At 42.5% G+C, this 12,107-nt stretch overlaps 1 protein-coding gene across 1 annotated transcript in view; it reads left to right on the top strand.

Annotated features, from left to right (window-relative positions):
- Positions 1–12,107, top strand: part of igf2r (insulin-like growth factor 2 receptor) — a 200,444-nt gene that overhangs the window by 45,416 nt on the left and 142,921 nt on the right. Inside the window, exons 7-9 of the mRNA XM_073051626.1 lie at positions 500–614; positions 3,824–3,983; positions 8,160–8,352. Of these exons, the coding sequence (XP_072907727.1) occupies positions 500–614; positions 3,824–3,983; positions 8,160–8,352 (468 nt within the window). The remainder of the gene's footprint in view (positions 1–499; positions 615–3,823; positions 3,984–8,159; positions 8,353–12,107) is intronic.

Here is a 12,107-nt window from a genome sequence, read left to right as displayed (position 1 = left end):
GTTACTGACCTATTTAGACAGGAAGGGTTTCAGATTAAGTACTGAGACTACTATTGATCTGAATAAGCAAGTACAGGAATTTTGTTACGCTATCCAGTAGGGAGTATACTCAATTGCCCAACTCACTGGGCATCAAGCAACTCTGATGCGAGGTGTGCCTGCCCATCTGCTGCTCAGAGTTCATAGGTGTGAGGATTAGTGCAATGTCACCTGTATAAAAAGAAGCCTAACAATGCTTGCTGTGAAGCATTACTCTTCCATGAGCCTGATGTTGGAGAGATGGTGCCGACGTACTATATACCAGGAAAGTGTTGGTACCCAACAGGTTGAGAATTAGTGAAACGAGAGAGAAAATGCAAATTGAACCAAGTTGGATTAAAATCATTGGCTAATCTTTAAAGTCATGAGCCCTATGTCTAAATCTTTAAATTTTCAAGACATTTCTCCATGTACAAGCATAGTTCAAAAGGGTTGTAATGTTGTTCAATTTGTTTTTCAGGCTAGTACTTCATTATTCCAGAAGTTATTCTGGAGGTGAGAAGCCGCCAGAGTTTTGTGGAGAACATGAGCCAGCGGTGACCATTACTTTTATCTGTCCTCCTGGCAGAAGAGAGGTTAGTAAACAGGCTCAAATCTTTTTGTATCAAAAGAGAAATGAGCATCTTTCCATGGTGGGGAGATAAAAGAAAAAGAAGCTGCTTTCCTCCTGATCGCTGGGTTAATTGAAATAATTAATTATAGTGTTGCTGCCAGCTTATTGATTTTTGTTTGATTTTGGGCTCATTTCTTACCATTATAGTCTTTATCAGTAAAAAGTTTAATATCAGGTGAATTGAGGATACTGGATATTCTCACAATACCATCCATACAGATAATTTCATAACAAGTACATTGAGATAGTATAAGAAGAAAAGTAATAGACATAGAATATGCTGCTACAGTTGCAGAGAAAGTAGACAAGTTGCAAGGGCTATGATGAGGTCGATTGAGGTTAAGAATTCGTTCTTGAATTTTGATTCAGATTCTTTATCATAGAAGAGTCCATTCAAGAGTCATCAAAGCAGTCTGTGAGCTCGGTAGTGAATGCTCTGTAGCTTTTGTAACTTTTATCTGATGGAAAATAGGGGCGTGAGGGTGAGAAGAAAGAACATCCAGAATGGAAAGTCTTGTATGATGTTGGCTGCTTTTGGGGGTAGAGTTCATAGGGGAGGCTGGTTCTTGTGATGGACTAAGCTGTGCCCACAACTCTGCCATTCCATATGGTCCTAGGCAGATCAAAGGCTGTGGCAAGCTATGTTGTACCTGAGTAAATGTGCGTATTAAATCCTTGCTATTGGAAATGCCAAAGTTTGTGCATTTGAAACGATTACTGGAAAATCCAAAATCCACTTCTGCTTCAGTTCATGAGACAAACTGCCAGATTCTCAAAGAATTTTCCTCCTTGTGTTTTTGTGGTCTAATGGTTACATTTTTAAGGACGGCTGTAGCATAGGTGGAGCAAAGCCATTCTGAGAGTCGTGTGTATTTCTGTTGTCCTCCAGTTGTTCCCTTGGTCTTCTCACCCAGAAGCCTAGAGTGAGGGGATTGGTTTTGGTATAAGTAGCCAACCATTTCTTTTCACAGTGATCTAAATCTTTGTATTGCTTTTTCCCCACCAGGCAGTGGAATAGGCAATAAGATGCAAGAGCAGAATTAAACCATTCAGCCCATCGATTCTGCTCCACCTATCATGGCTGATTTATTACCCCTCTCAGTCCCATTCTCCTGCCTTCTCCTTGTAAATTCAACACCCAAACTTCAGACAGAACAAAAAGTATCTGGAGGACACTTTCCGCAGAGTTTTTAAAATTCTGATTCACTTAAGGTCATTAAGAATATTCAAGTCAGACATAGACTTTTGAAAGTTGAAGATTGAGCCATAGAATCAGTAATGATATTGAATGAGGAGAGGTTCATGGGCTTTGTGGCCTAGTGTTGTAATAGTTTGTCTATTCACAGGGGTTGTGGGGCCAGCAAGCTGGCTTTAATCACTAAAAATAATCAAGGGATGGTTATTCTTTCTTCCAGAAGAAGAATGTTGTACTTCAATTATGACAAAAATTAACTGAATATGTTGAATCCTAATGCCAATTTAACATTAACAAGAGATGATATTGGAACTGTAGACGAAGGCCAAACACCACATGGAAGAACTTCAACTATCTTCCACTTCATAGCTTTCAGGAAAGTAAAGATTAGCTTTATCTGTCATATGTAGGTCGGAACCTACAGTGAAATGTGTCGTTTTGCATCAATGGCCTATGCAGTCTGAAGATTGTGCTGGGGCAGCCCATGAGTCTGGCACCAACGTAGCGTGCCCACAATCTACTAACCCTCATCCGTACAAGCCAGAGCTATCTGCTGGAAACACATGCCACCATGAGGAGAATGGATATTATAGGCAGTGTCAGAAATTCAAAGTTTAAAGTAAATTTTATTAACGAGGTACACGTTTGTCACCATGTAAGCACTGAGATTCATTTTCCTGCGGGCATACTCAGCAAATCTATAGTAACGATAACAGGATCAATGAAAGATCAACCAAAATGCAAAAGATAACATACTGTGCAAATACAAATATAAATAAATAGCAATCGATAATGAGAGCCTGAGATAATGAGCTAGTCCTTAAAGTGAGGTCATTGGTTGTGGGATCACCTCAATGGATGGGCAAATGAGTGTAGTTACCCCATTTTGTTCAAGAGCCTGATGGTTGAGGATAGTAACTGTTCTGAACCTGGTGGTGTGAGTCCTGAGGCTCCTGTACCTTCTACCTGGTGGCAGTAACGAGAAGAGAGCATGACCTGGGTGGTGGGGATCCACAGAAGGTCGCTGATGATCGCCAACGCCATCTTAAAATGAGCCCCAATCAGTGGAGTAATTGTACTCGAGGTCAATGATAGAAAATGACGTAGTGGATGGGTGTGTGGAGGGGTGGGTCGGAGGGTGGGGGTGTGAAGGGGCGGGTCGGTGGGTGGGGAAATTAAAGGTTTTGAGTCTGCTGGTCTGGGTGTGGATGCTATGTAGCCTCCTCCATGATGGGAGTGGGACAAACAGTCTATGAGCAGGGTGGATGGGATCCTTCGTGATGTTACTGGTTCTTTTCTGGCACCTTGCTGTGTATATGTCCTTGATGCATAAGCTTAAGATTATTTAATTTAGGTACCAAGGTAGGCCCTTCCGGACCTGGAAGCCACACCACCCAGCAATTCTGATTTAAACCTAGCCCAATCCCAGGACAGTTTCCAGTGGCCATTTAACCGACTAGCCAGTACACATTTGGACTGTGGGAGGAAACCCACACATTCCATGGGGAAGACGTACAGAGACTCCTTACAGATGAGGCCAGAATTGATCTTTGTACTCTGATGTCTCAAGCCGTAACAGCGTTGTGTTAACCGCAACACTGTGCCCAAAGCGCTGCAAGCCAATGGGTGTTAAAAAGCAAATAGAAAGAGCGGAAAAAAAACCTAAGGAAAAGAGCATCGAGTTTTCTTACTCCAGACCAGTAATAACATTGACAACATTAACCAATCAGGTAGCCAAATTTAAGTAATATTATACCTGCCACTGGAAGATTTTCCTTGGAAAAGGGATTTTCACTGGGAGAACTCCCTGAACAATCACATGTTAAAAGTGTTTATGCAAAAAATGCAAACAAGTGCAGGAATGTTAAACTACAATAAAAATATCAATTCTGCGGCCCAATCCAATGGTATGGAGGATGTACTGTAGAATTTTATTTAAGCTTTATTCTAACAAAAATATGCTCTTATCTTAACAGGGTACAAGCCCCAAGATGATTTCCAGTGTTAACTGTCGCTATGAAATTGAATGGATGACAGAATACGTTTGCCCTACAGATTACCTGATAAGCCAGAATTGCAAGCTTAACAGTAACCAACATGACATCTCCATTGACCTGACTCCCCTTGCCAAACCTGGTGAGAAGATTGCCTGAGATAAATGTTTTTGTATTTTCACTCCCTGAGCATCAGAAATGATAGCATGTCCATGGATGTCCAGGATAGTTAAATACAAGTACACTCCGTGGCCACTTTTATAAGCTGCACCTGCTGGTTGCTGCAGATATCTAATCAGCCAATCATGTGGCAGCAACTCAGTGCATGAAAGCATGCAGACACGGTCAAGAGGTTCAGCTGTTGTTCAGGCCAAACATCAGAATGAGGAAGAAATGCGATTTAAGTGACTTTGATCAAGGAATAATTGTTGGTGGGGTGGTTTGAGTACCTGAGAAACTGCTGATCCCCTGGGATTTTCACAAAACAGTCTCTAGAGTTTACAGAGAATGGTGCGAGAAACAAAAAAACACCCGGTGAGTGGCAGTTCTGTAGGCGAAATCGCCTTGTTAACGAGAGAGGTCAGATAAGAATGGGCAGACTGCCTCAAGCTGACAGGAAAGTGACAATAACTCAATGACTACGTTACAACAGTGGTGCACAGAAGAGCACGGGCTACAGCAGAAGACCACAAACATCCACTCACTGGCCAGTTTATTAGGTACAAAGTGGCCACGGAGTGTATGCTCATTTATTGGTTGTTCTATAAAGAATGTTAAATAATTAAAAGAAATCCAACTACCAGAGGTTTCATCCGGAATGCTGTTGAAGTCGTTCTGCTGCTGTTTAATAATGCAGAATATTTGGTTAGATTAGCCCGTACTTAAGCATGAGGGAGGGGAAGATTTGAAAGAGCTTGTTAGTGTTGGTTGTGTATAATGAGCTTATGGGAATTGAAATGTACGAGCTCTGCTTGCCCAGGGAGGTTGTTACGTCTGTTTCGGTTCGCACTAATATCAGTCAGGTAGAGTTTATTATCACATGGGTGAGGTACAGGTGCAGAGAAAACCTGTGGCATTCTAACAGGCATGTAGATTCAGGCAACTCGAGTTGTATAAGATGATGAAGAAAAATTTATGTAAAACATGACATCAGTGCAAATAAACACAAGCAGGGCCAGTTATGTGTTCTCTTTTGAAGCCTAACAAATATTGATAGCCTGGATAGAGTGTACATGGGGAGGGTGCTTCCTTTCGTGGGGGAGTGTGGGACTAGAGTCTGGTGAATCTGTAGAACTTATTGCCACAAACGTCTTGGGAGGCCAATTCATTAGCTACACTTTTAAAGTAAAGGTTGATAGGTTCGTGATTAATCAGAGTTTGAGGAGGATAATAAAACTGCCTTGATGCTGTGGTGGAGCAGACTCGATGGGCTGAATGGCCTAATTCTGATCCAATGTCTTACTGTTTTTGCCCCATTTAGATGTGTATTTCCTGCCATCTGTGGGGGTGAATCACAGCTCAATATTTTCTGTTTTGCAAACAACATGGCTTTCTTTTTGTATGGGTTCACTTCGAATTGAACCCGAAAGAGTCTGATTAAGTCGTATGTTAAACTAAAATAGAATGAATCTTTCAATTAAAAGTTTGAGAGAGAAGCTAAAACACACAAAATGCTGATGGAACTTTGCAGGTCGTGTAGCGTCTATGGAAAAGATAAAGAGCCTCCTGTCCAGCTGAGATGCTTGAGCCTGATGAAGGATCTTGGCCCAAATTGTCACCTCTTTATTCCTTTCCATAGATGCTACCTGACCACACCCCCTTTCTCAACACGAGATTCTGCCGATGTGAACTCCAGCATTTTGTGTGTGTGTTGCTCTGGATTTCCAGCATCTGCCGAATCTCTTGTGTTGAGAAAGGGAGTGTGGTGTTTAACAGCAGAACAAAACTATGATAGAATAGCAGGTGGCACTGCTGCCTCTCAGTTTCTGGGACCTAAGTTCAATCCGAACTTCAAATCAGATTTAACGATGTTGTCCGTGTGAAGAATGCCATGTTAGTTTTCCCTATCCCTGATTTCATCCCTTGGTCAAGGTATATATTGATAGGTTTATTTGCTGCTGTAAATTGCCTCGCAGTGCAGGTGGCGTGAAGGTTTGTAGGTTAGTCATATAAAAGATGATTGCTTTCAGGAAGCTAAGAGAGGAAAATGGAACTAATAGTATGACTTTTCTGAAAGGCAGGACCGACCGGCAGGGGTCTCACTGTTGTTGGACAAACATGATTATCTTGGGAGCTGTCCATTGGGGTGGGGACGCCCCAGCAGAAAGGGTTCATACTGGTATGAGGGCGAAGTGGGTTTTAAAATAATTGACTAACTCTATGTATGAAGAAAATAGGGAAGGAAAGCATTACTTGGACTAAGCTAAGAATAGAGGTGGATCACCTGCAAATGGACAGGAATGGAAATGGATAGCTAAATAATGGCGGGGGGGGGGAATCTGTATTAAAACAGAGTGCAATGTTTATAATGGGGACCCAATACAACTGGGAATGGAGTTGTTGTCAGCCTTCTGTCCCCTTCCTTTCCAGTTTTGTTGTAGGTTCTTGATTAGTAACTGCATCAAAAGTTATGGGGAGAAGGCAGGAGTATGCAGTTGAGGGATAGTAAATCAGCCATGATGGAGCAGACATGATGGGCTGAATGGCCTAATTCTGCTCCTAAGTCTTATAGCTATGTGGATTGCTGTTAAAACTTGTCGTCGTAACTTAACTTTTTGCATGGTAATTGGCATTAAGGGAAAGAAATTTGTATCAGGACTCCAACGGTCATACAGCACAGTTAAAGGTCCTTTTGCCTGATTTGTCAGCACTGATGAAGCTGTCTTACTGAGCTGGACCCTGACCCACTTGCCTGCCTTCGGCCCATAAACCTTTCCCGCCCATTTACCTGTGTAAATATCTCTACCCACTTCTATAGCATCCTGTGGTAGCTTCTTCCATATTCAGTACTGTGCAAAAGTTTTAGGTGCGTGTGTATGTATATTTTGCACAGTACTGTAGTAATTTTATGTATTGCACTGACCGGCAGCCACAAATTTCATGACACGTGACTGATGATAAACCTGATTCTGATATGGTTCTCTAATGTGGACTGAGTGGGAAGGGGCAGGGAGAGGGGAATCATGGTTAGGAAAAGGGGAAGGGAGAGGAAGGGAGTGGGAAGCACCAGAGAGACATTCTGTAATGATCAATAAACCAATTAAATGGCCTAGCCTGGTGTCTTGGGGCTGGGTGTGTTTGCACTTGTGCCACCCTCTGCTCCAGCCTCCTTCTGTGCTACCTGCCCCACACCTTCCTGCGGTGCTCCACCCTTGCCATTCCCAACATACTTTTGCCGCCAGAATTACAGACTCTTTCTCTGCTTCAGTAGTACTGTGCAGAAGTCTTGGACACATATATAGCTAGGGTGCCTAAGACTTTTGCATAGTACCACTCACCTTCCCTCTCTGAAACCTGTGCCCTTGAATTCTGGACATCACTACCCTGGGAGAAAGACTGATTGTTCATTCTGTCTCTGCCCCTCTTTGTCTCATACATTCATGTGTAGTCCCGGTACAATCTTCTGCTGCTGTAGCCCATCAGCTTCAAAGTTTGATGTACACTTCTGTCCACTGCTGTTGTGTTGTGTGGTTATTTGAGTTGCTGTCACTGTCCTGTCAGCTTGAACCAGTCTGGCCATTCTCCTCTGACCTCTCATTATCAAGGTGTTTTCACCCACAGAACTGCCACTCACTGGGTTTTTTTTTGTTTTTTCAACCGTTCTCTGTAAACTCTGGAGACTGTTTTGCGTGAAAATCACAGGTTATAAGATACTCAAGCCACCCATTCTGTCACCAACAATAATTCTACAGTCAAAGTCACTTATATCACATTTCTTCCGCATTCTGATGTTTGATCTGCTCCTTTTGACCGTGCCTGCATGCTTTATGCATTGAGTTGCTGCCACTTAATTGGCTGATTAGATGTTTGCATTAACGAGCAGGCGTGCCTCATAAAGTGGCCATTGGCAGTATGCCCCTATCATGTCAGCTATGTTTCCTATACTTCCAGGGAAACACCCATGGGGTAACTTAAGCTCTATGTAGTCCCTGGGTTGGGCATCTCCTGCCTCCCCTTATCCTTTGCCTGTTCACTACACTCCCAACCCGTCACTTCCGTGTTGAAAGCCACAACTTATTGACAACTGATTTGCTACTTGCTTGAATAATTTTAAAGCTGTTACTTTAAATATTGCTCTTCCTGTGTTGGTTTTTTTTAGAATTTGGTTCGTATCTTGTTGTCCCCAAGAAGAGAGAGGGTGCCACTGAGGAATACCTCTATTACCTGAACGTGTGTGGAGAGACCAAGTCTGGAGGTTGTAGTGATGACAAGGGTTATATAGCATCTTGTCAATCCAAGAGAGATGGCAGTTTCCATAAGGTTGCTGGGCGTCTCAAACATCAGACACTTCGGTATGTATTTGTACTGTTTTATTAAATTGCTAGCTCATGCTGCACTTTAGGGTGTCAAACTGAATTCAGTACTTAACATTTCACAAGTAGTAAAGGGATGCTTCCATATTGATAAGTAACACCGTACTAGATTTCATTTTCTGTGCTGTTGCTGACTTTTCCTGAAGCGTTTTGCCCATGGAAAAATCATAAGAGTACAAAATAAAATCTAGTGTTGTGCATATGAGGCACCTTTAATGACTTAAGAACTTCTGAGATGCCTCGTACATACAGTGGCCGCTTCAGCGAGTTGTACAGGTGTACCTAATTTAAACATCTAATCTGCCAATCCTGTGGCAGCAACTCAATGCATAAAAGCATGCAGGCATGGTCTGGAGCGTCAGTTGTTGTGCAGACCAGATAACAGAATCGGAAAGAAACGTGACCTAAGTGACTGTGACTCTGGAGTAATTGTTGGTACCAGGTGCGGTGGTTTGAGCATCTCAAACTGCCCCTCCTGAGATTTTCACACAAAACAGTCTCCAGAGCAGGGGTTTGCAACTTTTTATTTTGCCGTGAACCCCAGGTTGCGAATCCCTGGTCTCTAGTTTACAGAGATTGATGAGGAGAAACAAACATCCATTGAGCGGCAATATTGAGGGTAAAAATGCCTTGTTGATGAATGAGGTCGGAGGATACTGGTTCAAGCTGACAGGAAAGTGGCAGGAACTCAAATAGCCATGCATTACAACAGAAGAGCATCTCTGAACACAACACGGCAAACCTTGAAGTGGATAGGCTACAGCAGCAGAAGACCATGAAAATCCCATCAGTGGCCTCTTTATTTGGTACAGGAAGCATTTAAGAAAGTGGCTGTATGTTCAATTTCGTCTTGCTGCTGGTAGTCATCAGCACTAAGCTTGAAACATTATGTCAACAATTGGGGCACGTGCTGAGACTAATTAAGCTCTTAAAGTTAGAATAGGTGGTTTAGATGTGTTGACAATGAAACATTGGGAGCCATATCTGTGGGTGTGCCTTGAACAAAACCTTGCAAGCAGTGTTTCGTGGGCATCCACTGTTCTTGATAGGTACTGCAGTTCAGTTACAGCGATCTGCAGGCTGTACCCTTATTACACCGGAAGTGTGTAACGAGAGGCAGTACCAGATGAAGTGTGTGAATGGATAACCAAAGTTTTAGGAAAGGTGAGGAAATAGCATTTAAAGAGAAGTAGAGCAGTCCAGGGAGGGAAGTTCAGACCTTGTTGCTTGACGTGGTTAAAAGCATACTCTATTTGCCATCAAATATGTATCAGTCATCTATCTGTTACGTTAAACTCGTCGTGTTTTTTTTTCTCACTCCTTTCTTGGAGAGGGGAGGACATTGTCCAGCCTGATTTGCTGAGCTTGGCCTTTGCATTTTTTTGTAGCTCACTCTCTGACTGAACCCAATCACTCAACTGAGCTGCTAACCTGAATTACAGCTCATCTCCATGGTGTCGGATTCTGGTGTTTTAATCTGAGGTTCTTTTCAAAATCATAAAACTTGTTACTTCATGATAATTTTATTAAGAGTTGATAGAACCATGAACAGTGGCAGTGACTGCTACTAGAAGAAGAGAGGATCTAAAGATGGTGCCTAGCATAAAACAGCTACTTCTATACCCAAAATAAGAAAATACTTATTCAATGCTGCAGTAAAATGGACCAATGAGAAAATACTCATTTACTTAATGAAAGAACATTGCTTCCAGAATTATACATTGTAAAATTTATTTGTATAAGGACTACTTAAAATACAAGCAGATATTTGTTAAACTGCAAAGAAAATGACAATTAAAATGAAACAGAGAGGTCCAACAGTGGTCACCCTGGTTTTACTCTGACAGAGGCATCATCCTCCTTACGCTTATAAGCTTTGGTCTCTTTTTGAGCTAACCTAAACCATTATCACAGCTTCTCTTCCCATAGATACAGTCTGACCTTAGAATTTCCAGGACTTTAAGATTTCCTGTGTTTTCCTTTAATTTTTCACTGACTCATTTCTGAAGTTTTCCATGTCTAGTTGCTTGACGTGACTGTGAAACAGTTGTTAGGGTAATTACCAGTGCTTGCCATTCTGGTCTTGCAGAGTGCATTGGATATAGGAGTAGAATCAGGCCATTCAGCCCATCAATCTGCTCCGCAACTCAACCATGGCTGATTTATTATCCCTCTCAGCCTCATTCTCCTGTCTTCTCCCCATAACCTTTGACACCCTGTCTAATCAAGAATCTGTTAACCGCTGCTTTAAATATATCCATTGACTTGGCCTCAGCAGCTGCTTGTGGCAATGATTTCCAAAGATTCTCCAAGCTCTGGCTAATGAAGTTCCTCCTCACCTCTGTTCTAAAGGGTCATCCCTCTACTCGGAGGCTGTGCCCTCTGGTCCCAGACTCCCCTGCCCATAGGAAATGCTCTCTCATGTCCGCTGTATCTCAGCCTTTAAGTTCCAATGAGATCCTCCCTCATTTTAAACTCCTGCGAGTGCAGGCGCCGACCTTTCAGAAGCTCCTCATACGTTAACCCTTTCATTTTTGGGATCATCGTGAACACTTTGGACCTTCGCCAGCATGTCCTTTCTTAGATATGGGGTGCAGAATTGCTGACATACATCAAATGTAGTCTGACCTTCGCCTCAGCATTACATCCTTTGCTATTCTAGTCCCCTCAAAATGAATGCCAATGTTTCAGTTTATTGCCCACCACTCTGGCATTTGTACGCAGACTCCCAGCTACTGCCCAGAGTGCAATCTCTTCTCTTAGGCTGTGCATGAATTTTGGGGGCCATTGGCTGCTGTTAGGCGTTTGTTTTCAGTTGAACATTAGTATTTGCTCAGATTACATCAGTTGCATCAAATTCAAATTGGAAAAGAAACAAATGACTGTCTTGAAATTGGCTGCTTATTTTCTCTGAATCCCCTTTCTTCCATTCAAGTAGTTTGTTTGGTTTGAATCTATCTTAGTCGTGTCACTTGTTGGCAGTATTGAAGTCCTTAACCTCACATGTTTGACATTTTGGCTATCCTTGCCCTCAACTGTTAATTTTTGCCCTGATGTTGGTACCTTCTTTTCTTGCAAAGTTCTGCAATTCTGCTGGGTACACTAAGTGTATCTCCTTCAATGGCTTCAAACACCCCACATTTTCTTTCTCTTAAGACTCAGCAAAGCAGAAATCACTCTTGACTGTGACCCTTAGACAGGCTAAGCTTGGGATATTTCCTGATTTCCCCACTTTGCAGTAAGACCAGGGCCTGCACCAGCTGAGCTACCTATCAGATAACATCGTAGATATTTTGCATCTTCTCCAGCAGCTTGAACCGAATGAAATTGAGAAGTCGTGGCATCCTGTTTACTGCACTTCTCATTTCTGCGCTTCTGAAGTCTGTGTTTGGGTTGCCTCTACTTCTAATCAGTGCATCATTCTTTGCTGTTGAGCGTAGTTCCTCCACAGAGTTTAGCATCTACTTGGACATCTCTCAAATAAGATCGAGGGACTGAGTGTATTAAATTTAAGCATTTTCAGAGCTTCATATTTCTCTGAGTTCAGTTCCGAAGCCACCTGAAAGAAGTTTGTACTTTCCTTGGCATGTGGGTTTCCTTCGGGTGCCTCAGTTTGCACCCACAGTCCAAAGACATTTCGCTTAGGTTAATTGGTTATTGTAAATTGTCTTGCGATTAGACTAAGGGTTAAGTAGGGGGATGGGCTGTGCATTGAGGCTCAATGGGCTGGTAGG

Source organism: Hemitrygon akajei, chromosome 7 (assembly GCF_048418815.1).
Source record: "Hemitrygon akajei chromosome 7, sHemAka1.3, whole genome shotgun sequence".
Lineage (NCBI taxonomy): Eukaryota > Metazoa > Chordata > Chondrichthyes > Myliobatiformes > Dasyatidae > Hemitrygon > Hemitrygon akajei.
Note: the sequence above shows the minus strand (reverse complement) of the source record. Positions and strands in the feature narration are given on the sequence as shown.